Source organism: Lutzomyia longipalpis, chromosome 3, assembly GCF_024334085.1.
Source record: "Lutzomyia longipalpis isolate SR_M1_2022 chromosome 3, ASM2433408v1".
Lineage (NCBI taxonomy): Eukaryota > Metazoa > Arthropoda > Insecta > Diptera > Psychodidae > Lutzomyia > Lutzomyia longipalpis.
In genome coordinates, this window is record NC_074709.1 from 18,161,735 (window position 1) to 18,189,467 (window position 27,733).

The 27,733-nt window shown below is 38.1% G+C and overlaps 3 protein-coding genes across 4 annotated transcripts in view; 1 reads left to right on the top strand and 2 right to left on the bottom strand.

Moving 5' to 3' along the window:
- Positions 1–27,733, bottom strand: part of LOC129792365 (transient receptor potential cation channel subfamily A member 1) — a 1,125,827-nt gene that overhangs the window by 300,315 nt on the left and 797,779 nt on the right. The window lies entirely within an intron of this gene.
- Positions 1–27,733, bottom strand: part of LOC129792430 (PIH1 domain-containing protein 2) — a 927,269-nt gene that overhangs the window by 300,315 nt on the left and 599,221 nt on the right. The gene's annotated exons all lie outside the window — the stretch shown is intronic.
- On the top strand, positions 1,891–27,316 carry LOC129792424 (uncharacterized). 2 transcript variants are annotated; one of them, XM_055831485.1, is made up of 7 exons: positions 1,891–2,440; positions 6,802–6,983; positions 8,600–8,713; positions 9,180–9,418; positions 9,698–9,815; positions 11,397–11,783; positions 27,004–27,316. In XM_055831485.1, the coding sequence occupies exons 1-7, from the start codon at positions 2,402–2,404 to the stop codon at positions 27,203–27,205; spliced, it is 1,281 nt and encodes a 426-aa protein (XP_055687460.1). In that variant the 5' UTR covers positions 1,891–2,401; the 3' UTR covers positions 27,206–27,316. The 2 variants fall into 2 exon arrangements, with proteins under 2 accessions (XP_055687460.1, XP_055687461.1); XM_055831486.1 differs by lacking the exon at positions 8,600–8,713.

A 27,733-nucleotide genomic window follows, 5' to 3' on the forward strand; every position in this document is an offset into this window, starting at 1 on the left:
AATAGATATTTTTACAATTTAATTATAATTTAAAAGAATTAATAAAAGTAAATAAAAATTTTCCCGTAAAGTTATTAAAAAGATCTGAGGAAGAAGATATAAATCTCCAAAACGAAATATTTATTAAACTTCAGGAAATCTAAAAGGTCAAATCTCGTGTTTTACCTTTTCCTAATACTAAAATGAACCGAATTTTCATCAAAGTTAGATCAGTTAGTTGTTTTACATGAATTCGCTTTAGAATAGGGATTCTAGTTACTCCTAAGACTAAACTATTCCAGATTATTCATTTATTTATCTCAAAAAAAAAAATCCACATCAAATTGCAAAATATTTTTGTAAAATCACAGAATTCATAAATTTTCCTACATCCCAAATCTACAACACCATCAACTCTATGCTGATGTATTGCCCTATGCATAATTTGACTTATGTTTAATTGCCATTGAATAAAAAAAATCCTCGGAGTTGTGAGTGAATCTCCGGTGATTGAAGAATTTTCTTGAGTAATTAATTGTTTAGCTTTATACAAGAAAAGGTGCTAAAAAGAATCACAATGGAGAATCACGAATTAGCTATGCGTCATAAAAATGGAAGAAAATGCGTGGTAAATCATCAAGCTTTACGACAGACAATTCCACCATCATTTGCAGGTGTAATTTACCTAATCACGATCTTTCAGCAATTTTCCTCTGATTTACATTGGTAATTTGGGACTTCACCACCTATTTGTGGTTTTTCCGCGCAGCACAGCATTTTCTTTCAAAGGGGGAGAGTGGGGGGCTTTTCATACCGCAGTGGGGTGGTCGTAAAAAAAACTGTAGGTATACAGCAGTGGTGATTAAAAGACATCGCTAATTTGAGCATTGCGACATGGATGGGTTTATGTTAGTGAACAAGCTGACAATGCCTTATTGGCGCATTGCATCTGGCCACGAAAATTCTGCGAGATCGCAAAAGAGAATCCAAGAGCGTTAAACACGATGCCCCCCGCCCACGAGCACAAACAAGGGGAGAGCATCTGGGGAGAAATTTATGTCCATTCATAGAATTTATCCAGGATTAAAAATACTAAGGAAGCTTCAATTTGTAAATCCTTGGCGGAAATTCGCAGATGTTTTTGTATGAGTATTATTCTCCTTTGGGGCGACAATAGTGTGGATGCGGGTTTAAATGAAACTAAATCTTTTCCCAAAGCTTTCGGCGTTAGCCACGCCATCCTCAGTAACATGGATATTACTTTTTGATTGGTTACTATGCGTTTCGCTCCACGGAAAAAGAAAAAGAAGGAAAATTGAGAAAAATCTAGTGAAAAACTTTCCCTACCGATGTTAAAAGCCCGAGAAGCAAAAGAAATTTGTTGACAAGGGTTCAAATAATTAACAAACAAACTTACCACTGAGGAAGGCGTGGTTAACGCCGAAAGCTTTGGGAAAAGATTTAGTTTTTTTTTAAACTCGCATCCACACTATTGACGCTCCCGGAAGGAGAATAATACTCCTACACAAACATTTAAGAAAGCTTCCTAAAGAGAACCGTTGAGTTTAATTTCAAATTATTTTTGGAATTTATTTCTTCTATTCTACTTCAAAGCCTGTCTTGAAAATTTTCTCTTCTCAAGTAATATTCTTGAAATGTCGCATAAGAAATTCTTAAATTACATATTTCTTTAACCGAATTCATTTGATTTTTGTGAAAAGGCCTGATGAAGAAAGCATTAATCTCTCGAAACGTCGCATGTACAAACATATTAAGACGTTACTAAAGAGAATACATAATCTCTTTTCATATTTTACTCCCATCAACGAAATTTTGTTAAATTTCAACATTTTTTAAAGGAAAATTTCAAAATTCTAACAGAAAGTTGGAAAATTAATAAAGTTTCGCTCAAATACACATTTCTTATGCCAGATCTCTACCCCTTGGTCGCGTATGATGTCTGTCTGTGGGCTCCACGGGCACCTGACTGTGGGCATCATCGTGAGAGAGACGACGGTGCTTGATGGGTATAAAACGGCCTGGAGGGCGAGTGCTCTGTTTCATTTTCTCATCAAACGATCGCGAGTCCGGTTTTTGGTCTTAGTTGCGCGCATCAGTGGTCACCCTATACCGCGGCATCATCGGCAAATCTGCCCCCCAAAAGTGACTTCCCAACCAGAGAGTGCTGCACAGAGTGGAGGCAAAGAAAAGTGTTGGCAGTGTATACATTTCATGTTTACACACAAAATGAATTAGAATTTAAATTGGGTGACTCGAGAGACGTAATTTGTATAAGTTTTTGGTGCAATTTGCATCCAACTGAATAACATATCATAGTGCTCGGTGTTTGTGTACGATCCTTGTGCCAGGGAACACAGAGTGTGCGGAATACGTTTTAAATTAATTTAATATATGTGACCAAATGAATAAATTCACCATGAGGACGCAACTTCTCATACAGGTGAGTTGCGCCAAGAGGCGACCCAGACATACGACCTCACCTTCCGCACAAGCCAACCCAGGGCACATAGCATTTTCCAACAATAAAACCCACATAGAAGCGAGTTCTCAGGCAGTTTATTTTTCTTGTGAATTTTTTTCGGTGAATGATGCCGAGAGGCGGCGGCGTGTAAATTATTCGCATTTGAGAAATCTCTTGTAGAACTGTATACGGAGGGGGCTCTAAAAGAGCCACCAAGAGAAGACGGTCAATGACAAGGCGGATGGTGATTATTTTTCATTTTATTCCCAACCTGTTTAGCAACAGCCACGATGAGATGGTACATAAGTATATACAGGAGGGAAAAAAACCACACGGAATGCGGCCCCCGAACCCTCTGTAAACCCACGAAAAATTCACCTCATTGTGCGAGCGACAAGTTGTTTTAATTAGCACCCAATTAAAATTTACCTTTTAATTAATAAATCGCCATGACACCATGACAAGGTACAAAAAGGACCCAAAAACAAGTGGGATTTTTTGCTGTTGTTCATTTGATACAGTCGCAGTTTGCAAAACTATACCCATAAAACCACCAGAGATGAAAAAGAATTCAAACAGTGTGTAGTAAAAGTTTATGAGTTAATTGTGGTTATTTTGAGTAAATAAAAGTTTTTGTTTGACTGTTGAGAATTTTTGAAATAAGGAAGTTTTTAAGCTTTTATTCATTGAGCTTAAGATGTTGATGAACACTCTGCTGGAACACTTTTAAGAATCAATTAATGTTACTTTAGTTGGGAAAATTTCCGAGAATTATAATAAAAAAAAACGTTATAATGAAAGATTTAAATCTTAAAAGGAATTTGAAATTAAGAATTAAATTAATTTGAAGATCAAAAATTTTAAAAATCAAGAATGTCTTTAAAGAACTCAAATGGATTCACAGGGAGTTATTGAAAGAGAATTAAAATAACATTTTAAAAGAAATAAAGAAATGAGAATTGCAAGAACATTAAAATAGTTTTTTGGAATTTTTTATTGACTCTGAAATATTATTATTAAAAAAAAAAACATTTTTTTTCTAAACTTTTTTACTTCTACTTTAATATCTTTTTTGGAAATATATGACAAGCTATTATTAGTTTTTGTTCTCGTGCAGAAAATTTACCACAAATTTAGATTCCATTAGCAGCAAATGGAAGCATATATAGTAGCATCATTGTTAGTTAGATTCTGCGCTTACAGTGATGAGAAAAATAATAGGAATTTCTTAGAAAAAAAATTTAAAAAGACTTTTTTTTGAATAGGTTGAATATCCTTTTTTTGCTAATACATATTATGTATTTAAAAACTTTATTACTTTAAAAATATTTAGAACTCTTACATATTTGAAAAAAAATAAAAGCTAATAAATGTAGAAAAAATCTTTTCAACCAGAAATTTTAAGCTAGCAGTATGTAAAGTATGTTGAAATTATCTTTAAATTATTTTTAATTTCATGGAAATTAAATTATAGATACTAAAAGTTAAATCAATTTTTTACTTTTTTTGCTTTCATTGGGCCCAATTCAGTGACCAAGAAACCTTGAAATCTTTAAATTTTGTACTGAAATTTCAAGATTTCAAGCGAATTTAAAGGGTTTTTTGGTTACTGAAAGACTCATTATTCTATTTTTGTCGCATTTCTGTATTTTTTTTATTCTGTGCACTTTTTAATCATAAATTGCATACTTTCATCGATTTTTGCATAGTTTTCATCCAATTTCACATATTTTTCATCACACTGCGAACTTTTCATAATTTTTTGTCTACCGATTTATGCGCTTTTCTTTCTTTGTTTTTTATTCAATTCTCTCATCACTACATAAAGTGTAAAAAAACAAAAACTCATGCTGCTGTTACTTTTCCCACAACTGTAGATGCACTAAAATTAAATTTAATAAACACGACATAGAATTTTCTACCCACAAATAGTACTAAATTTAGATAATTCTGTGGATGGTGATTCCATAAATGTACCACTACGAACACAACAAATATTGCCCTCTGACGAGGCCACTAATGCGCATTGAAAATGCCATAAGGACATTAATTAAGCTATATGTTTATATATATTTTAGTGTGGAACAAAATGCATATTAAATGAAACTCTGATACAGCTGCTTGTGCCAAAAATCGTGAAACTCAATTTTGCGAAGTATGTCGGACGGTGTGCGATAGAGGTGAAATACGAGCATGTTTAATGCATCCTTTTAATGTGTAATTCCATATCAGTCGAAAATATTCATCATTCATTTCCTTCCTTCCGCGTACTCGTCAGCCCTTCCTTTCTGAAATATTCAAAGTGCTCTCGCATCCGCGTCTCATTATGCAGAATTGATGGTTGGGAAAAAGGAAGCACGCTGGAGGGTGGTACGGTGAGGCCATTTGTGCCATGAGGGAGAGGTGTGGAAAATTTGAGAGAATTCAGCGAAAAATACTTTTAGCTCCAACAAAAAGAAAAAAAAACGTTGAAAGAAATTAAGCAAATATAGCGTATGCCGTTCCGCGGGATTTGCCTAAATTATTTAAAAAAGAGCGCAAGTTGGTGGTTTTTCTCGCGCTTGGAAAAACCTTAGATATTACAAAATCTGCTATTTGACGTGCAAATAGTCATAAATCTGAAATAAAGTCAAACTTCTTGGGTTCAACTCCTCACAAAGAGGAGAGACAACCCCGCGCCATGCCTTTGATTCTTGCACGTGCTGAAAGTAAAGCGAACGTAAAAAAAATGTTACAGCACGTCGAGGATAAGGCTTTGCGGAGAAAAATTGCGGGTGAAAAATGAATAATATTTCCCATTTTGATGGATGGCAATGACATGGAGAAAAAAGCAAATTTTTTATAATTTTTCATTGCTCGAACTCCTCGCACCTCTCGCGGCTCAAAGTATTTTAACACGCATTGTCAATCAAGCGGACTTCCATGGCGTACAAATCGCTCGCATTTGGTTTGCCTTAGGTATGGTGAATGGGCTGAAAAAAAATGTGATCCCACTCATTGGCAACCCATGTCTATTTAACCTAGAGTTTAGGACCACTGCAGAGGGATGATACATGCCAAGAGGGATGAGGGATACATTTTATTACAGTTTATTCCATCATCGAATGCCATTTTGCACACCAATCTTCCCTCGAGTACACTTTTTTGCTAAATTTTGTGGATTTGTTGCATTTTAGGTTGAAAATTTCGTGAAAAGTTGTAAATTTTCAATGAAAAATTCACCAGATTTTTTTTCATATTTTCATCTCTAGGATTGTATTCTTTCTTAACATTCTAAGACTCTAGATTTGAACGGGATCGAATGTATTTGGGAGTAGATAGAACAGAAATTCTATAACGTCACTAAATCAAAATTTTTAGAGAAATTGAGAAAAAATGTATTTTTAGTGGATAAATGATTCTATAAATCTTTCTTTTTTCCTGGACCTAAAGAATATAGGAACCAAATACCAGACAGATTATAGATAGTCAGAAATTCCTAGATTCTTGGATATGTTAATATTTCAAAATTTTCTAGCTTAGTTTAGAATATTATGTTAGAATTTTTCATGAATTTTTGTGAAGTAAAAATTAAAGAATTCTAATCTAGGAAGTCTAGGAAATCTGATTAGAATTCCTAGACTGTCTGATATTAGATTTGGAGTCTTTGAAATTCCTGATCTTCCCTGGTCCAATAATACAGAACGAGCTAACATTTGTTTCTATTGAAAATTCATTATGTTCTGGAAAACATAAAAAGATTTTTAGGATATTTATCCAATAAAAATATTTTATGAACCAGAAACTCCTAGATTCTAAACCTGATATCTAGGACAGTCATAAAACCCTAATTAGATAATCAGATCAAATGCCTCAAAAAACTCGACAAATTAACACTAAAGAGTAATATTCTAGCCAAGCTAAAAAACTCAAAAACCTCGTCACAAAGTTTCAAAAAATTAAGTTTTTAATTTTTTCGTGTGATTTTAGAACCCTTAGTTACATTCCCGAACTATTCCATCACCTGGCTCCTATGCAATGCAATATATTTGAGTTTTTTGGCGGTCATCAATCCGGATGGTGAAGTTTATTTTGTCATACACTCGGACACATTCACAATTCGTGATGATTGAGTAACAACCGCATAAAGGAATAAATTAATTTATGACTTGCTGCATGACCTTATGCGCATAAAAAACCCCACCAGATGAACTTCATGAAGTTGTGCAAAAGTTATTTGTGTGTGTGTGAAAATTCTATATGCGAAAATCCCATTTTGCTTGTGCGGAGGCGGATGCGGGGAGGCTTTTGGGGGAGCGTGATGATGGTAAAAATTTAATGGGAATGTAAATTATTCACAGACAATTTGTGTCATGCTGACTATTCGGCCTGTGGCATGGGCAGCCCCCACAGCGGAAGCCCCCAAAGCGGCAGCATCCTCACCCTCTGCGGTTGCAGTGGAACGAGAACCGCTTCGGGATGCAAGATGCATCAGATGTTCACCGAGTTCCGGCATTTACAGCGACAGGGATCGGGATTCCAGGTAGGTGCCTTACATACCTATATAAAATGTCACGGTGAACTTTTTCAGTTCCCTCGAAGATGTTCGTTGATGTAATTTGATTTTCTCCATCGGAGTGGAGATAGGTAAACGGTGTCAGATCCCTTGACGAGGGATTGAGCTGTATGTGGCGTATACAAAAGCGAATCTCTTCGGAAGAGGACTTTTTCTTTCGACCAAAATGCCAAATTAAATTGGACATTGGCTTTTTCCGCACAACGATCGGGAGGCGGAAGCCCCACTCTTGCAGACCCTCCACTAATACTCTCTCCATGGCATCACAATAAACTCGTATATGATGGTCTTTTTCTCCCTTCTCAATGGGGCCAAAAGCATAATACAGCATATTTCCATTTGTGAACACGGGGATCTCTTTTTTTTGTATAACCGGGGAGAGATATGAATTAATTACATTCATAGTGGACAATGAAATTTTAAAGTGCGCAATTTTATTCTCAATGAAATCACAAAATGCTCTCTCATCTCAAGTATAGAGATTTCCACCACACGGTTCTTGTGATTTTTTTGAACTCTCTGGGTTTTATATGAAACTAGGCATAAGTAGGTTATTTTTTTTCAATGTTTGTTTAAAAAACTTTTAATTTTTTTAAAGGAACTTTTGTTTAGTTTAATCGTATTAACTTGGCGCAAAACACAAAAGATTTTTTTATGATTCCTCGAGATAATTCTTGTGACATTTCGAGGATTTCAATTTGCTTCATCATCAGGGACTGTATTCTTTAAGAGTGAAAAACTCTCGTGATAAACTCCCGAATGCTTTTTGCAGGGAAAAAGTGAGGAAAACTTCACGTGAGTATGATCTTCTAAGAAAAATAATGCATCCTTGATAAACTCCCGTAAGATTTTCCCGGTTTTCACGTTTCTTTTAAAGCACTAAAGCCTTCAGGAGTTTATCACGGGAGTTTTTCACTCTTAGAGAATTCATGCCCAGGTCTTCAAAAGATTTTGTCATTTTTTTGGTGTAATTTTTTCCCGAAAGTATTTTTACCATAATATGTTAACAATATAATTAACATAAATCGTAAAAAAATATTAATTAATTTCACATTTTTCCTCTAATTGTTGGGTTCAATTACTACTATCAAATGTATAGGAAATTACTCAATTTTATTTTGAAAAATACATTTTATATAAATTCAATAAACCTTCTTTGGTCAAATACAGTAGCTGTCAATGTTTGTGGAAAGTCTCTCCCAACCAACATGCTTGCAAATCACGTTCAGAAGTTTTCTGGAAATTGTAAAAAGAATCATGAATAATGGAAAAAGCTTTCATATTTTTGAAGGTTTTGTGGTAAAAAAAAGGGATTTCCAACTGACTGAAAACCTTGTAGAAATGTCCAACAATAGTTTCAGAAAGAAGATTTTCGGTACAGACAGAACTCAAACTTGGTATTAAATTACAGGAGGAAACGCAAAAAAAAAGAAAAAAAAATGTTGTAAAGGGAGTGATTAGAAGTGAGAGAATGGGCAAAGATCAAAAAGTCAAGGGATGGTATTTACCTCCACCCCTATTGCTTTTCAATGAAACAAAAAAAGAAGATGAGAAGCTTTTTTTCTGATGGATGGGTTTTGTAGATTCCTCAACATATTCCGCCCCATTGGAAAAACTGGGTACGACGAGCGGAATAGTTGGTACTACCAACCGGACAGGAATCGAGAGGCTGATCGCAATTACGGCTACGGGAACAGGTAGAGGCAGAAACGTTTGGCAGAGTGTTGTGTGTGGCTTTCGCTATATATTGGAGACCTTCGCACCCCCATACCTTTGAGGGTGGCTGGAGCAAAGCAATTAGCATTCACTGTTTGCTGTTGTCTAATTCCAATTTAATTTCTAGAGTTACGCACCCCATTGTGCGAGATTAGCTAAGGATTTTGGGGTGGGGAGCAGAGGATGTTTGCATTCTTCTTTGGAAATTGAATTCCAAAAGATTTCCGCCTCGATGGGAAATCTTTTGGGGTGGTTTTCTATTTACAGAACATGTCTTGTGCTTTGCCTCTTATTCTTCACTCTATAATGCTACATACATATAAGTTTTTTCCAAGCACGATTAATTGTGTGTTGTTGAGAGTTAACACGTGTGTGGCACAGAAGGGGTTGCTTATGCGAATTTTGTTGAGATTTCTAATATATATTCTCTGATTTATTTACCGACAGATACGACGATCGATATTCAGGATATCCCGGAAGGTATGACGATCGAGACCGATACAATTATCGTCCTTCCTACTACGACCAACCACAGCAACCACAAGGATATTATGATTCACGATATAACTCCGTTGGCAATGATTATCGTGGTAATGACTACCGTGGCAATGGGTACGACAACAGGGATCCCTACTACTATGAAATGATGAGAGGTGGAGGTGGAGGGTACTACGACAGAGATAGGGGTAGGTTTGCTATGTATTTACATTTTGTAAAATTAATTTAAAAGATTTTCAAATTGGTTTTAACCAGGTTCTGCCCAGGATTTCTTTTTATTTTCACAAATTCTACTTCAAAATTGTCTAGAAAAATCAATTTTTTTTAATGAAAATTTTTGAAATTTCGAGTAATAAAATCTAAAAACTTTTCTTTAATCGAATCTTTACGACAAATGGAAAATGCGAGTTTAAAAAAGCTTTACGGAAATTCTAAAACTTACTTATTTTTGTTTGTTTTTCTTTTAGATCGTTTCTACGACCGCAACACAGATCGTAATCAATACTACGACAACAACTACGATCGCTACGCCAACAGAGGATACTTTGACTACCGCAACTACCGTCCGTACGACGAAACCTACAGGTACAACCCCTATGCGTATTACAAGTAGATTTATTTTTAATCATTAGAATTTTTATCATGGTTTTATCGATACTTTTTCATGATTTTTTTCACCCGAAATGAAATAAATAAAATTAGTGTTTGAGAATTGGGACACGAAGTTGCCTTTTTCTTCTCAACGTGTTCAGAGGGAGTTTGGGAAGGAAGCACAGAGTTCCGTGGGTAACCATTAAAAAAAGTAAACTTTTCCTTGTGGTTTTCCCCCATTTTCAATTTTGATTTATTAATTTTTCCAACGTAGAACCGAGAGAAAGTTCGCGTAGAGCATTAATCTCGTATTGTAGCTTTTTTTTAATTGACTTCCCCTGTGTAATAAATTTATTCTAATGAAATTCAACCAAAAATGGGTGCGAGTGTTTTCCGTGGTGAGGAGGGCGGTATATAGCTTCTTGGGATTGAGTCATGTTCTCCATTTCTCATAATGGGGATTAAGAGAATAAAAGGGAGCCAAGAGGGTGTGAAATTGATGGGTGGAATCTATAAATTTCCTAGTTTTTTTTGCAAAAAACCCTCCATCCAAACTTTGCGAACATTTCCATCAAATTGAGAACTCTGTGGTTTCTCGTGGCACCATTGCATCACCCCCTGTTGGGAGGGAAAAGAATAAGAGGGTTGGGTTGGAAGAGGGTGGCAAGAAGTATGATAAAGAGTGTATAAATTCCTTTGAGAGATGTTGAGCATCGCTGTTCTTACAGTATGTCACTCACTGATCAAATTTACTTTCCAACTTTTCCTCAAATCCGTCCTCTTACATTCGGGGTTGTTTGAAAATTCGTGGAGAAGAGGAAAATTCATGAAATAAGGGTTGAAGAAAATTATTTTATACCAAATTTTCGAGTTTTTTAAATCTTTGTTAAAAAATATTAAAAGCTTGATTAAAAGCGAAAAAAATCGCAAATAAATTTTCTTGGAAATATTAAAATATGTAAAAATGGTTCAGCTTCAGGGGAATATAATTTAACTTTTATATTAAAGAAAAAGCTTCGAATTTTCCAAACAACCCTCGTTTTTAATTCTCCAATGAAGTCACTCTGTCAATACTCACACACTGTATCCTATCCTTTTCGGTAAACTTTCCTCCTATAATCCCTGACTTTTTCTCAATATACACTCCACTAGAACCTTCCTCGTATAAATATTAATAAAATGACTCACTGTGCACATTTTTGACGCTTTCCTCCATCCACTTTATCCCACGAGTGAGCTTTTTTTTCCCTCAACTTTTGTAGCTTTCTCCTGCCACTTTGTAGCACAAACTTTTCCTACCAAGAGTCATTGCTTATACCACGAATATTCTTTTCTTCTCCATGCGCAATGATCCACGAAAAAATTGCAATTCCGTCAAACTTTTTGTATGCGTGATGTGCTAATCCCCTGAAAATTGGATTTTATTTCGGCATGGCAACCCCAAAATAGACACCCCCAAACAGATACAAAAAATGAATGTTTTCAAAAAATTGCCATACGTCTCTGTACATAGGCATTAATTCACATTGAAATTTTTTCACGCTGCACGTGTGCGCACCTGCAATCATTTTATAGAGGTGAATCCGGCTTTGATAGCTCAGGACGAGGGTACTATTTTGCCAATCGCCCTTCAACGGCACAGCACTATCACCAGCCTCAAAGCAATTATCACTATCAACCACCACCGCCGCCGCCACCGCCCTCATACCAGCAACTCCCACTGCCATACGATCCACCAGCAGAGTACTACCGGCCGGCACAGGGTGGCTACGATCGCCCAACAAATGTACAGAACCGCCCACCGCCGTCGGGGTATCCTGCACCCCAGCAACCACCAGCTGCATCGTATCCCAGTACCGATGATCGCAATCCATCAGGTAGCTGGAGCTACGTGCCAGATGACAAGGACCCCAAGAATCCCACGGGATACCCGCCAAATGACAAAGATACTCCGCAACAAGGGTGAGTTGTGTCCCCTCATAAATCATTCGCGATAAACCATAAATCCCACGAATACCATTGAGCTTATACGAGTATTAATTAATATTAAATTCTACCTTATTAATCTTGCTATTAATATTTCAAAGACGACGGTCTTCCTAAGGTATCCATCCGTGATAAATTTATGATTTATAGTATATACAAGCTGAGGAGAAAATTAAAATAGTTTTTGATTTGAATTATGTAACGAATAAAAGTTGAAAATCCTGGAAATTATTTTTTAACGAAGATAATATTTTCTTTACCTTTTTAGATTCTATGCTTAATGCTGGTAATTCCTCAATTCCTAGTTAATTAATCAATTTTAGACAAATAAATTGCAGAAAGAATTTTATTCATTTTGTAAGGAGCCAGTCATTAAGATGCAACACCTACCTAATTTTTGTTATTAAATTATTTTAGGGCATTGTCAAAAAGTCAAGAAAATTGTAGTCATTTCCCGGAAAATCGCTAGGAAATAAACAGAATTTTTTTAAAACTTATTTTTAGCAATTGTATAATATTCCTTTTTAGGAATAAAGAAGAGGAAACTTTCGGGAAAACTCGCAATTGGCCCTATATTTGTCATCAATATAAATTCTTGTATTTTCCAGAGCTTTTCTGGGAAATAACAGCACTTTTCTTGACTATTTAATAATGACCTAAACACAAATTAATAAAGAAAATTAGTTACGTATCAGGGTCCATACACGATGAATAAGATTCTTTCGATCCTAGGAACGTTTTAGGATTAGAATTTTCGCCTATCCTCATCTTAAGTTCTCACATGCATGGGATGAATTTAATAATTCGATATTATTTTATGCATATTTCATTGTATTTTATACTCCGAAAGCAAAATATGTTCAGTGCATATGCAAAAGCTCATTTTATGTACAAAAATCCAACCGCAGTAAGACTAAACCACGGCAACAACGAGACGTGTTTTGGCTCCAATACTTTAATGAAGTTTAATGTTGAAATTTCTGAATTCACCGCGATAAATAACAATGCATCTTTATGAAAATCCGCTCTGTTGCACCACCCTCCCACACACTGGGTTGAAATTCAAAACGATTCGCAGGGGATTGAGGGTGCTAAAGTGCACGCGCTGTATATTTTGCGGGTGCTATATAGCGAATGAGGAGGAAATTCCGTTTGATTTATCATTTTAAAAGGGCAAAAATAAATGCCAAACATTTTCCAATGATTTTTTTTTGTTTGTCGGGGGTTGGGGGAGTGGGGTTAGCTAAAGCAAGAAAGTATTCATGTCATAGCATCAGCTGGTTATTTATTTTCCACACATAAACGTGATGGAAAACATGAGGTTCTGACTGAAATTCGTCAAAGAAAATTTTGCAACGCATTCCATCCTTTTGCAACTAAATCGAACTTCTTGCAGCATTTACGCGTCTGCAGAAGTTTGCCAAACAAAATTCAACTACGTCTCCACTCGCAATTTATCACCTCCACTCATCCTCTCCTTTCTACCACATGGGGGCGATGAGTCTGGAAAAGTCTGAGAGCGAGAGCCTCTGGTGTGGAAGTTTCGTTTAAAGGAGGAACGAAAAACCACCCTCACACATATGGGCTTGAAAATTAAACTTTCGGGTACAGAAATGGAGAAAGGATGAAGGCGTTGCCGACTTTGTATTCTAAAATCGTGTTTGTTCGAAATTTTCCTGACTTCCACACAAAATACTCCTTGTGCAAAAGATGGAAGAGTTTTGGTTTCCTTCTTGGCAAAAAGCTATAAAGCTCATTCAACACAAATTCCATTTCGAGAAAGTATCAAATGGAGAAATTTCATGAATGCAGGCACACAAGAATATGTTTAAATGGGGTTGGGGGAGATGGGGGGCGGGTGCAAATGAGAAGTTGCGATTTATAACATAATTTTCTGTATGTTGAATTTATCTCTCTTCCTCTTTGACTTTCAAACACTAGTTTATCTCACAAACCGTGTATAGGTCGAATTTTCCACCCCACAATTTATGTATTTTATGCACACTATAGAAATCCTTTTTCCTCTTAGTCCTCAAACGGGGACGATTTATTCAGCCACTCACTACAAAATCGGGTCCTTCTTCACATCATCTGGGCGACGTCTCTTGTAGTCAAGATGCTCTGCTGTACCATGAGATGCCCGAGTAGAACTTCTTCGGCTCGGTGAGACTCTCCAATTCCACGGGGAGTGAGCCCTCTGGGTGATGAATCACTGTCGTCCCAGACGCTCTTCCACCTCTGCTGAACTCCCGAATTCTCAGGGAGAATGTCGTGACACGAATTGCAGGTCACGAAAGGCTCCGGATGAAATCCCTCGCCTTGGCAGCGCTCCCTATAGTGACTGGGAGGGTGCCTTGATGGTTGGTGAATCACCACTGCCTCTGATGCTCTTCAACTCCGCCGCACTCTCTGAATTGCCTGAGAGTGAGTCGTGCCACAAGTTGTGGGTCACGGAAGGCTCCGGATAAAATCCCTCGCCTTGGCGGAACTCCCTAAATTGACGGGGAGGATGTCGTCACCGATGGTGAGTCACTGCTGCTTCTGCTGCGCTTCTAACTCCGCAGAACTCCCGAATTGTCAGGGAGTGAGTCGTGTCACAAGTGGTGGATTACGAGAGGCTCCGGATGAAATCCCTCGCCTCGGCGGAACTCCCAAATTTGACGGGGAGTGTGCAGTGGCACGGTAGCTGCCACTGGACGCCAATTGCAGCAAATCCTTCCGTCCTTCTAATTTCTCACCGCGGCAGGCGGCGTATCTCTTCCACTGCACGGGTGGCACACTTCACAAGATGGCCACTGGGCCCCAGGGGGATTTCGCCCCAACTGGTACGTCCGACTCGCACGGAAAAATAGGTCTTTTCCTGCCGGTCTTCCACGGTGTACTAAACTTTTCTCTGTCAAGAAGAAGAAGGCATATTAACTTGCCCCACCCCAAAACCCACACAACACATACACATATAAAAGATCATCGGCGTAAGTTGGGTTTTGGAGACTTATTTAAATTGATCGTTATTTCTCCCATAATGGCAAATTTTCAAAATTTGTGCACGTTACATCACCCCTTTGTTGCAAAAGAAAACAAAAAGGAGAAAAAAAAAAGAAAAGAGTTTTAAGTTACTCTATGAAAGGAAGTGATGCAACTACTTAAGAAAAGAAAACATTGGCGATGGACAGAATGGTTGGTTTTGGGTACCTTCCACGTTCGGCATAAATTTATAAGAAGAACAGAACTTTAATAATTAATTATCCATTAGAATACCTCGGCATTTAACATAATAAAATAAAGGGAATTCGAGCTGATCGCACCTAGAAGAGGCGAAAACTATGGGGATTATGTATCCCGCTCCTCCAAACCCTCGAGTGAACTTCACGCCCTTTAGAAAAGGTTTCGAGGTGGAAAAAGGCAAGGAAAGGAATTGGAAGGGAAACTAAAGGAATGACAAAGGATATCTTTGTTCTAATTGCCCTTCTTCTTCAAAACCCACAGTCCTCTTCTCCTCAATCATGTAGATTGAGTTTCTTCAGGTTTATCAGACTCAAAAATACCATGAAATGAAAACAAAATTTACTGATTAACATCTCCTTCAACTTGTGGATCTAAGTTAACTTGCAGATCCTTAATTATTGCGAGAGTCACGAAAGTGAAGAAGGGAAAAATTGTTTTACTAGAGAGAATTAAAATTGGAAGGAAGGCGGTGTGATTCTTAATAAAGCTCCTTGGGCTTTCTCCAAACTGATGGTCTCTCTTTCCTTACCAGCATTTGCTATTAGCAACGCGGAACTGTTTGTGTGGGGAAAGGTGAGATGGACTTTAAATTTATCTCCTCTTCTCTCTCTGATCCTTCCGCAAACTCGTAAGACATTGACTCACGCGCTTTGCATAACGTGGGCCTTGGACAACGGATTGGTGGGCGAAAGATCCTAACTGCGTTAACCACTGCTGGCATCTCTCGTTGGCTCCTCGCTCCATAAGTCTCTCGAGAACCTTAAGATTTCACACAAGTCCACTCGTCCATTGTCCCTTCTTAGCCGACACCAACTCCCCACAGGAGCATCTCATCAGATGGTCTCTAGGCAAAGAATCCTCGACGCCGTTTCTCCTTCTCTCTCTCCTCCTCCTTCTCTCTTCTCCTCCTTCTCTCTTCTCCTCCTTCTCTCTTCTTCTCTCTTCTTCTCCTTCTCTCTCTCCTCTCTCTCTTTACTGAGCTCACCTCCCCTCGGCATTTCACCGGCCCCCCTACCCTATTCTTTATTCCTCCAATCTCCAGCGCACCCGGAGGCCCCGAATTACTTTTCTCTCATTCTCTAAAAAAAAAACGTAGATGGGGTGGAATTTAGGACATGGGCACGAACGGGGTGAACCTTCGATGAAGATTTGGCTTTTCAGGGCCTCGGCTCCATCCGTGAGATTGCGTACTGGGTGGATGTGAACTCAGTCGCCGCCACCATTTGAGCAAAAGGCTCATATGCAGAGTTATCCCAGGTTGGTGTAAAGGACCACCCCTTTCATTGGGCTCTTTGTCAATCTGACTCCTGTTTTGCCTTTCTCTCTTCTCTTTCGCCGCTCAACTCCTCCACCACTCTTCAATTTTCGACGATTCCTTGCCTCGAGGTCACCGTCAGAGAGCACCTATGAAAAGAAGGAGACAACCTTGGAGGTACGCCGTCCTCGCTTTCCTGTGATTCATCCACGAGCCCACGAGAATAAGTATGAGTCCAGATGGCACTTTTCTGCCCTACCATTGGAGGTGGTCGCATGGCAACAAGAGGAAGGAATCTTTCTATTATTTCATGAGGGTTTTTTTTTTTCGCGGACTAGACGAGAATGCGAAAGGAGTATTGACTCTAATAGTTAGGTGGGATGGGTCCTATGCATCTTGTGCATGTAATTTCATAGGATTGGGAAGGATGGAATTAATTGGATTCTGCCAAGTGCAGGGGAAAGAATTCGAGGAACAAACATCTCCGATTACGAATCAACGAATGCCATCCGAAAGAGCTCTTGCCAAATAAGGCATGATACGACTCTAACAAATTTTAAAACGTGACTCTCACCAAGAATGCTGATACTCATGCAAAATCTCCCCTCATACTGCAACTATTGAGGAATCAACAATAATAAATTTTCCAATTAGCAATTCGATACCTTCCTTCCGGTTTGAACAAAATGAATAAATATGGAGAGAGTAAGTAAAGACAGTTAAAACCTAGTTCCTGCGGAACATGCTTTAATTAACTTCTCTCCTTGCAAAACTTGTATAAAAGGGCATTAACCCATCTCTGAATAAATTCAGATCCTGGTTTTATGGTGATATTGGATGATTGGAAATATAAAGGAAAGGAAAGAGAATGCAAGGGTCAACAAAGTTAAACCCTGAGGTTGGCGATGAATTTCAAACGAGATAAATAAAAAGAAAAGAAAGTGGAGGATCTCGAACCGACCAGACGTTCCCAACGAATTATCAAAGAGAATCACCCATTTAGAGTATTAATTGTTCTCACGAGAGGCATCGAGGCAAAAGCTAATCAAGATTCATTGAGATCCTCACACAGAAAGTGCGAGGAAAGAAACCACCAACGGTCTCACATCTCAATGGAGTCGGATGGATCTGGGAGAAGGTACACATCTCCTCAAACCAGAATCCACGGCGAAACTTCGGGACGAATCCCAAAATTTTTCCGGCGAGTTCTTCCAAAGGGAAGGACTCACATCCGAACCGGATAAACCAGACTAAAGCTGGGAATCCCGTGGAAGGAGGCGCCACTTCACAACGGGGAAAAGAAACAGGAGGTCTCGTGCAAAACATACGCCGAAGAACCACTGAGGAGACCTCCATCCCCGGATAGAAAATCTAACGCTTTAACAAGAAAGCTTTCCGAGGATGTTTGTACTACCTAATCAGAAGGTTTAAATTAAATCAAAGCAATTCTCTCCCTTAAATTCCAACCAGCAATGCAAGCTGTTCCAAAAACATCCTTATCAAATGGAAAGCGCAAATTTTCCATAACCCCATCACCGTTCGTCAAACGCTAACGCAAGGACAGAGTTTACGATAAGCGATCCGCCAAATTCCGCTCAACCCGCTTAATCAATTGCTAGGCAAGATACGAGGATCGGAAAATAAACGGGCGCCCATCCTGAGTCAGCTCACATCGCATGCTCAACGCCCGATGCAGGGATCAGGAAAACGCAAGAATTAGTAGATTCAAATTGAAAATCTAATAAAGAAACTTTAAATCCGGAAATTTTGATCGGGAAAACTTCAATCACAAACTTCAATCAGAGAACTCCATCAGGAAAATCTCAATAAAAAAATAAAAAAAAAAAATCAAATTTGGGCGCCATATACCGAACCGTGTACCATCTGCCATGCCATTTAGTTAATATTGGAGAAAAGAATGAATTATTTAGCAAATAAATTAATAAGTTGATTGCATCCAAAGTGCAAACTTTTCAAGTGCGAATTATAAAGTTCAATAAAATCCGCAAAAGAGCACGACTATTGTAATAAATTACTGTATATTTCAAAATTTAAAAATTCAAAAAGTTTTATATCATTAACCCGGAAATAATTAAATCCAAAAAGAGCAAAATAATTTTCCTCATCTCATCATTGCCCGCAGGACGCAGCACGCGAGAAAAGCGGACACCCATGTTCCAGCAAATTCCGTTCAACCCGCTTAATCAATTGCCTAAGCAAGATACGAGGATCAGAAAATAGAAGGGCACCTGCGTCCGATAAGCCCACAGCGCATGCCCCACGTTCAATGGCAAAATGAGGAAACGCTCGAACAAATTAATTTGAAATAAAATTTAATAAATCAAAGTTCAAGGGGAAAGATAGCGAATGAAAAGATTTAAAATTGTCCCCAACGGTGCACAATTAAAGAAAAGATTCAATTTTAAGCACCGGTAAAATTTTAAAGTTTTTAGCAAAAAAAAATTTTCTAAAGAGAATTGCCACAAAAGAATCCCCAAAATTTTTAGGGGGATAAAGCTTTACTTTATCTCTCAACTCTTATCACAAGAGAGATCACCGCTATGTGATAATCGAACGCACTTTGACCGTGGAGCAATGTCATGGCTCCACAAGGTTAAAAGAAAGTCAAAGATTTCTCCATATCAGAATTTTACCCATAATTGCGAGAATCTTAAATTTCCCGTCATTTTCCTTATAAGATTTGTCTAAAGGAAAACGCTGATGATCTTATCAACTCATTAAGTTTCAAAATTCACAAACACACAGAACAAATAAGTCCCTACTTTGCGATGAAAATCAACTGAAAGTTGATAAAACTTGTAGAAAGCAAAAATAAATTTTAAACTTAAAGATCTTTAAAAATTCTAATTCAATCTGTTGCCGTTACAGGGAAGAGACCTTTCAAAAGGATAATGATCCAATCTCTTCATTCGTCCTGTTCGTGCAAATCAATCAGAGATTCTGGGGGAGGAATATTTGCCACAGAATATCCCTCATTCGTCCCCAGAAGGGCTCTGTATAAATTTTTAAATTATTTTAAATACCAACTCGCATGGCTAATTTACCTTAAACAAAAATTTTTGGATTTTAAATCCAAAACCATTTCTTTTCAAAGAAAAGAAAAAAAAACGGAAAAAAAAGAAAAATTCTTTAACGCGAGTTTTCTTTCCAGCAAGGCGGCTAGAAGAGCCCAAAATCGCTGGAAATTTCATTTCACTCAAGGGGAACTTTGTCATTAAATTGATATAAAATGCAAAATTGCATCGAAACACAAAGGTTTTTCACTAACATTTTAAGTGTCGGTAGCTACCAGGGGCATGAGACTCAAATTGGGTACTTACCTGGTTCCACCGCTGGTTGGGCGCCATTTATAGAAATCCTTTTTCCTCTTAGTCCTCAAACGGGGACGATTTATTCAGCCACTCACTACAAAATCGGGTCCTTCTTCACATCATCTGGGCGACGTCTCTTGTAGTCAAGATGCTCTGCTGTACCATGAGATGCCCGAGTAGAACTTCTTCGGCTCGGTGAGACTCTCCAATTCCACGGGGAGTGAGCCCTCTGGGTGATGAATCACTGTCGTCCCAGACGCTCTTCCACCTCTGCTGAACTCCCGAATTCTCAGGGAGAATGTCGTGACACGAATTGCAGGTCACGAAAGGCTCCGGATGAAATCCCTCGCCTTGGCAGCGCTCCCTATAGTGACTGGGAGGGTGCCTTGATGGTTGGTGAATCACCACTGCCTCTGATGCTCTTCAACTCCGCCGCACTCTCTGAATTGCCTGAGAGTGAGTCGTGCCACAAGTTGTGGGTCACGGAAGGCTCCGGATAAAATCCCTCGCCTTGGCGGAACTCCCTAAATTGACGGGGAGGATGTCGTCACCGATGGTGAGTCACTGCTGCTTCTGCTGCGCTTCTAACTCCGCAGAACTCCCGAATTGTCAGGGAGTGAGTCGTGTCACAAGTGGTGGATTACGAGAGGCTCCGGATGAAATCCCTCGCCTCGGCGGAACTCCCAAATTTGACGGGGAGTGTGCAGTGGCACGGTAGCTGCCACTGGACGCCAATTGCAGCAAATCCTTCCGTCCTTCTAATTTCTCACCGCGGCAGGCGGCGTATCTCTTCCACTGCACGGGTGGCACACTTCACAAGATGGCCACTGGGCCCCAGGGGGATTTCGCCCCAACTGGTACGTCCGACTCGCACGGAAAAATAGGTCTTTTCCTGCCGGTCTTCCACGGTGTACTAAACTTTTCTCTGTCAAGAAGAAGAAGGCATATTAACTTGCCCCACCCCAAAACCCACACAACACATACACATATAAAAGATCATCGGCGTAAGTTGGGTTTTGGAGACTTATTTAAATTGATCGTTATTTCTCCCATAATGGCAAATTTTCAAAATTTGTGCACGTTACAACACTTCATCGCTAGTTTGCTGCAGTATTAATTTGGGACATATAGCGAAAATTATTAAACATAAATTAATGCCAAAATGCATTAGAGTGGGGTTATTAATAGTTCTCCCATGCATACACAGCTCCATAAGCTAAAGTTTAATAAAATATTTTGCTAATCTATTTACATAATATTTAGCAGAGAGATATTTTGATAAATAAAAGCTCTCTGTCAATAATTGAAGCTTTTATGAAATTTGAATGAAATAAAATTAAATTAAGTGGATTAGTACACTTTATAAATTATTCTACGTTCCTTTCCCTTAAAATAAGTACCTACTTCAAAGTGCAAGAGTTCTAATTTATCTTGATTCGGGAACGGCCAAAGTATTCTATAAATTTATAAGTTTGGTGGAGTTCTTCACCAACCACGAGTACCTGCATTCCCTAATTGATGGCCCAATATAAAATTAACCGACAAGCTAACTGGGCCAGAAAGTGGGTCAGGAAAGATAAATTCACCCAAATTTCCACCATCAAGATTAGGGGGATAGGAAATGCGGTCTATCGCACTCTATATTGCCACAGCTTGATATATCGATCCCCCGCATGTTTTTCCCAGAAAAAATCCATCTGTAGGGTTGCATTTTCCAATAAAACTAAAAGCCTAAAGTGCTTTGTCATGCTACGAATATTTAGTGGGAAATTCGCGAAGTCAGCTGAGTTTGGCGTGGACAGGGTTTGTAGGAAAATGAATGTCTGTAGAGGGTGGTTGCGGGTGGGATGACAAGGGATTCATCTGGTGGTGTGGGTGAACAAAAAGCTCCAACTATCTCTTCCGTGTCATTGAGCACCAGGACGCCTCCTTTGGCCCAGAAGTGTCTGTCGGACAGCGTCCGAAAAGTACCTTTTGGGTTTTCTTTCATTTCATTTGTGGAATGTCTCTCGGAGATTCCTTGTGTAACACCCACCCACCCCTCCAGTATAGGGTTGGGTGTTGGTCGACATTGCTGGTAGAAGAAGTGATGAAGGAGTGCGCAGCTCAAGTGGCCATTTAACATGAGAAATTCTCACTCAAGTGCAGAATAGAAGGTGGCCGGGGCCATATTTCACTGTGAGAGAGCTTTTACGGGCACCTCATGCCCCACAACACAGCAATCTACCCCATCAAGACTTGCTAACAGATGAGGTTATTCTTTCCTCTCTTAGCCCATCTGCGTATGCTTTACCAAAGCCATGCTGTGTAATACAATGCATAATGAAAAGGGAAACTCCAAAGGAACTTCCTGCTTGATGTGAAAATCTGTCTTATGCTCTTCATACTTTACTCCCCCCACCCCACAACCTTACACATAGAGGACTTCTCGACGACACGAGGGAAAAAAAGTTAATTATCTGACTGCGGGAAAGAACTCCAGAGAGTGGAAGGAAAAACTTTAGCATTTGCCCTTCTTCCTCAATCTATTTTTTTTTCTTTCACTCCATCATGGGAAAAAGTCCACCCACCCCCGCGGGGGGTGCATTTTGAAATGCATCAGCTCTTAGAAAATACACCGCAGTGAAGTGAAAAGCTTTGATGGGGAAGTCGAGGCAGAAAATTAAATACAACGTAGGGGTGGTTAGGTAATGCATTGGCTTGTCTTGGGGGTACCTCTTTTACTTTTCCTCCCATCGACCTCGTTCTTCTTCTTTTTTGTGCACAGTCAGTAAGAATCTTCGGAATACAAAAGCAATATCATGCACTCTACGTGGGGGGTGCACACGCGGGGGTTGGTATGTTGCAAGAAATCAACTGTCGGTGCAAAATGAGCCCCCAAATGGCTGTGATGATGGTGTTATTGTGTGGTGAAGGAGCCACAAAAGAGCACTCCGTAATCATCATCCTATGCAAATCAGATACGAAAGCAAATGAGTGTCAGCTGCACTTCCGCCCCAGAGCTTCCTGTCTTCCTCCATGACCCACCCCGTGTGTCTTATAAAATGTTGCAGCAAACAATTGCTAATTGTTGTGAGAAAGCAAGGATTATTTTTTCTTCTTCATTCCGCATTGAATTCTTTCCGCGATGTCAGCTTTTTGGCTTAAAGCTCTGAATGCCTTGCTTGACGTCTTAAATGTGAAAAAAGATAAAAGCATGACGGTATAGTTTTCAAAGGCTTAACAAAGAGATGATGAGGAGTGTAAGACAATTATGAATAAGCAGCATCCTGTTTAACATGAAATTACAAAAAAAAATTTACCTAATTAAAGAATATGACGTAATGAGATTTATTTTGATGTTAACAATCATTCTGAATGTTTAAATAAATTAAGAAAAACAGATAAATAAAAAAAAATAACAAAAACTACCTCTATTTGAGCTAAAAGAAATCTTGGAAAACCAAACATAAAACATAAAAAATTTCAGTTTAAAAAAAAAGTCAATTTAAAACTCAAAATTGCAAATTAAATCACATAGTGAAAGCTCCTCAAACAAATTCTATATTATTTTAATATTCTAGTTATTTTTCTGATTGAATTATTCAACAAAACTATATAAGTTTTATCCTCACAAAATACGCTTTCTAGTTTGCGATCAATATTCAGACGAATGAAACTGAAAGAATTATGAAGCATTTCATGCCAAAAAAAACCTCTTAGATGCTCCGATATTTGCATGTGCTCTCTATCCTGCGGTTATAAATTTAATCAAAATTGATTTGCAATGAAAAGAGAAGCTCCCTCGCCCCACCCATTAGAGTGCTTTTGCTTTAAGAGACGTTAAATCCTCTATAGGGGAGCTTTATTAAAGAACATACTCAAAATACCAATTTTGCTATTAAACCACCATTGGAATTTTCGCCTCTTCAAACGATGGATGGTTTTGTGGCCCCCCATCCTCCATTGTGTTCCATCTTGCATGCTTTACGAGTTTAAAGAGGCCACAAAAAGCGTTGGTATACAAATATTGCAGAATGTTTGATGAAAGGAAGATTGGGTGGGATGATTATGGGAATTTTAATATTCTCACACCACCCTCCGTTCCCCCATATAAGGAACACAGTTCATCCCTCGACCCTTTAGGGGAAGTAGAGGGAGAGAGGGATGAAAAAAAAGAAGAAAACAAGAAGAAACCACATCGTAAATCTCCCTTGAGCATTTTTCTCAAGTATCGACTGCACATACTGAATAATTCTTCCGCCACCCCATCTGTATGCTATGTAATTCATGTATTAATGCTCACAGTGGCTCAGTGAATGGGAAGTTTGAGATGCGCGTCTAGAGGGTGCGAGGGAGGAGGATAAAAGGAGATCACTGCATAGTCACAAAAGAGAACCAAATGGACCATAAACTGCCGTTGCACTGGAACTCTTTGAAAACTCTCCTCGCATTAGGCTTCCCTCCTATATATACCCCCATCGAACGAGAAACTTTCTGTTTGTTTTCACTCAATAGCCCCGAAGGGTTGGGGCATGGAAAAGCATGACTCGAAAGGTTTTCCAAACACCCCCCCACCCACCCACTCCCACTCGAGCACATACAATGTTGGAACATCATCGTCATTATTAGTGTGTCTGCACGGAACGCGTGGTCAGTGCTTTGTGTGGTTGAAACAACACAAAGCACCATGGCAATGGGGATGACGACCTCAACGTGTTTTGGGTGGGTGCTAGATAACAGATTTACTGACATTATCTTAGATTTGCTCGAGAACAAATCGCCCTGGATGGAGGGTTTTACAGCAAAAGGTCACAAATCACGAGGGGAGAGTCACACACAAAAACAATCATGTCCACTGCAAAAGGGGGTTGAAAACATTTATAGCAGCTAGATTTATTTGCTTTGGAAGATGATTCCTTGTGTAGTTGATTTTCCGTAAGTTTAGAAGCGTAGAGACCTTTCAAAAAGCTTAAGCTTTGACTCTTTTGACTAATATTTCAGTTTGTTACATACGTTACATCTGTATTAAAATGAAAAGGGTTTGAAAAGAAATCTATTTGAAATGTTTAAACAAGTCAAACGTTTGAAAAAAAAACGTTAGACGTTAGAAAATTAATGTCAAACGTTGGAAACAAAAATTTCAAACGTAGGAAATTATCAAATTAACCTAATGTAAGAAAATTAGTGTCAAACGTATGAAAAACGTCAAACGTTACAAAATGAACGTCAAAAGTTAAGAAGGAAACTTCGAATGTTGGGAAAACAACGTGAAACGTTCGAATAGAAACGTCAAACGCTTGAACAGATTTTTGAAGCGCTTGAATAGAAAAGCAAACGTCAAAGTTTGAATAGAAACATCAAACGTTTGAAGAGAAATGTCAAATTTTAGGACAGTAACGTCAAATACTAAAACAAAACGCTTAATAAAACGTCAAAAAATAGAAGCACATAATTCAAATAATGTTAATTCAAATGAAAAAAAAAAAGTTTTTTGATTTCAGAATTTAGAATTCTGGCTACATTTCTGGCATGAAACATGAGCTATTAAATTGACAAGATTTTATATTCCTTATCAACCCCTATTGTTTTAAAATTAGACCCATATGACGGTAAAAAATCGTTATTTTAAATCATAAAGTACTAATCTAGATTTTTATTCTACTAAAAATCATAGAATTTTCTAAAACTTTTCTTTTAAGAAAATTTACTAAACTTGAAAATTGTTCAAGCTACATAATAACCAGTTAAATATCCGAAAACAACAATTAGAACTCCCTATATAATTGTCCTAAAACCACTAAATATCTCTCCGAAATATTCCCAGCAAATGACGTGAAAATTCCATTGAATACCCTTAAATGACACACACACACAGGGGTTACAACAAGGGGTTGAAGCTTTGCATGAAATATGAGAATTAAGGTAGAATTCATTGGCAAGTTGGGGTGTTAGCCAACCCCCCTGGAGGGACGAATGATCAATAAAGATGGTGACCACAGAGATAGGATTGAATGTTTATCCGTGGTTGTTCAGTGTGCTCTGACCCAAAACCGCCCCTTTGTCACACAAAACACTCATTTACCACTTACACCTGACAACAAGAGAGGAACGTCTTATCGGCCTTGGGGGTTGCAAAGTCTGCACACACACACACTATTTGGCATGTACATCAAAATGTAAACAAACAATTAAGCCATCCCGCTGGGTGTTCAATTTTGGGTGTGTTTCTCCATCGTATACAATCATTCAAGCTCCAGGGGTATTTTAGGTGGTAGGTACTACTATGTGTGGAAGCATTCATGGAATATTTTAGTGATGTGTTTGGACTTTAGATTATTTTCATTAGAGCCGCATTAAAGTCGAATTTTACCATTTTGCCAGCTCCTGGCTTTTATTCCTTTTCATTTTGCGCTCTGTGGTGCAATTTTCAATGGAATATATGGAAAAGGGAGATGTTGTGCAGCTCTTTTCGAATTTACAATTAAGGTTAATTAAGGTGTAGCATGTAATAATAATCTAAATGGTTATTAAAAGGTCATAGTGGAAAGCCATGGATACCACATAGTTTTCCATGTGAATAATATAAATTAGTTGCTTTAGGTTTAGAATTAATTTTAATGAACTATTCGTGAGTTGTTATTTTTTTTTATTAGGTAGATTAGATGACAAATGAATGAGCTTCATCGATTGTTTCTATTAAATAGTTTATGAATTATAAGAACTTGAATTTTCTGAACATTCTTTATTCAGTTCTATATATAAATGAACGTTAAAATTAGAACCAGGATATTTACAAAAATGTTTCCTTTGTCAATTCAAAATTATTAAAAGTTATCCGAATTAAAATTTTTAAAAGTTGTCTTATAATGGTCAGAAAAAATCTAATATTTGTTAAGAACTAATTCCTTAATAATATGGGACAATATAATACCTATATGATTTTCCTTAATTTTCTTAACATCAGCGAAATCAATAAATCAGAATTTTTCTAGACTGATTTTTCTGTAAAATTTTGGACCGAAAAAATATATTTTTTTAAATTAAAGTAAAAAATATAATGCCTTATTTAATATTCAAATTAATTATGAGTCTAAACATTCTACCCATTTGCTTTCGAGAAAAAATCACCTCAAAAATCATCTCAAATCTCAATCTACTAATTTTCCATCTCTGAGTCATTTTTCATATTTACAAGACACAAAAAAATACCCTTTGCCACCTCGCTTGTAAAGCACGTATATTTTTTAATCTTTTTGCTATTAAGGAAGGTATAGTGTATTTTATAGTTGTGTTATTTATCGGCTGTACTGCGGGTGTGGGTGAAGCTATTAAAAATGCACTTTAACTGCCCCGAACATAAATTGCAACACTAAATCAAGGCAACTTCTTTCTCCTTTGGTAGCAATTCGTATGGCTCGCACTCACGGCCTCTAGGTGGGAGCTACCTCTACGATCGGGACTCAAATGAGCCACCGAAGACCACCCCCAAACCAACTACCTCTGAAGCCCCAAAGGATGATGTTAAGCCAGCTGAGGATACACCCGAGGATGCTGCCGAGGACACCAAGGATGCTCAGGATGATGCGAAAAGTACAGACGAGTGAGCAAGCGGATAAATTCCTGCGATTTTGTACTTGAACTTCGATAAATAATTTATATTTCTTTAATGATAAAGAGCAAATAAAATGAAAGATTTAGATTAATAGAAAAAGAAACTAATTATTTGTGATTTTATGATTCTCCTGAGACAGAGAGAAAAAACAGAGATTAAAAATCCTCACCTGACATCTTCTCAAGCACTTCTCAACAAATTTGCAACTCTAGAAGCAATTTTCTACATACAAGAGCTAAAACCTTTTTTCACCGGATTAAGGATTCACTCAAGGATTCACTTCCTGGGGACAAAATAGAGATATTTCTCTTTGTGTGTGGGAATTAGAGGATGAAACGTATAATTTCTGCATAAATATTCAAGCGGGATGTGAATGGAAGTGTGATAAGGACGTGGTGGAATGTATCTAGACGCCGGCGGGTACCTTTCCTACACGAGAAGGAGGCGGGGGGGGAGAAGGATTTTAAAGACATTCACAATAAATAAATTTGCATGCATCTAAGAATGGCATTAGCGTGAG

Excerpts from the sequence above, each read along its gene's own strand:
- LOC129792424 (XM_055831485.1), top strand. The coding sequence starts at position 2,402 with ATGAATAAATTCACCATGAGGACGCAACTTCTCATACAG. Across the intron at positions 6,984-8,599 it reads GACAGGGATCGGGATTCCAG|ATTCCTCAACATATTCCGCC; the intron begins GTAGGTGCCTTA and ends TGGGTTTTGTAG. Across the intron at positions 8,714-9,179 it reads AATTACGGCTACGGGAACAG|ATACGACGATCGATATTCAG; the intron begins GTAGAGGCAGAA and ends ATTTACCGACAG.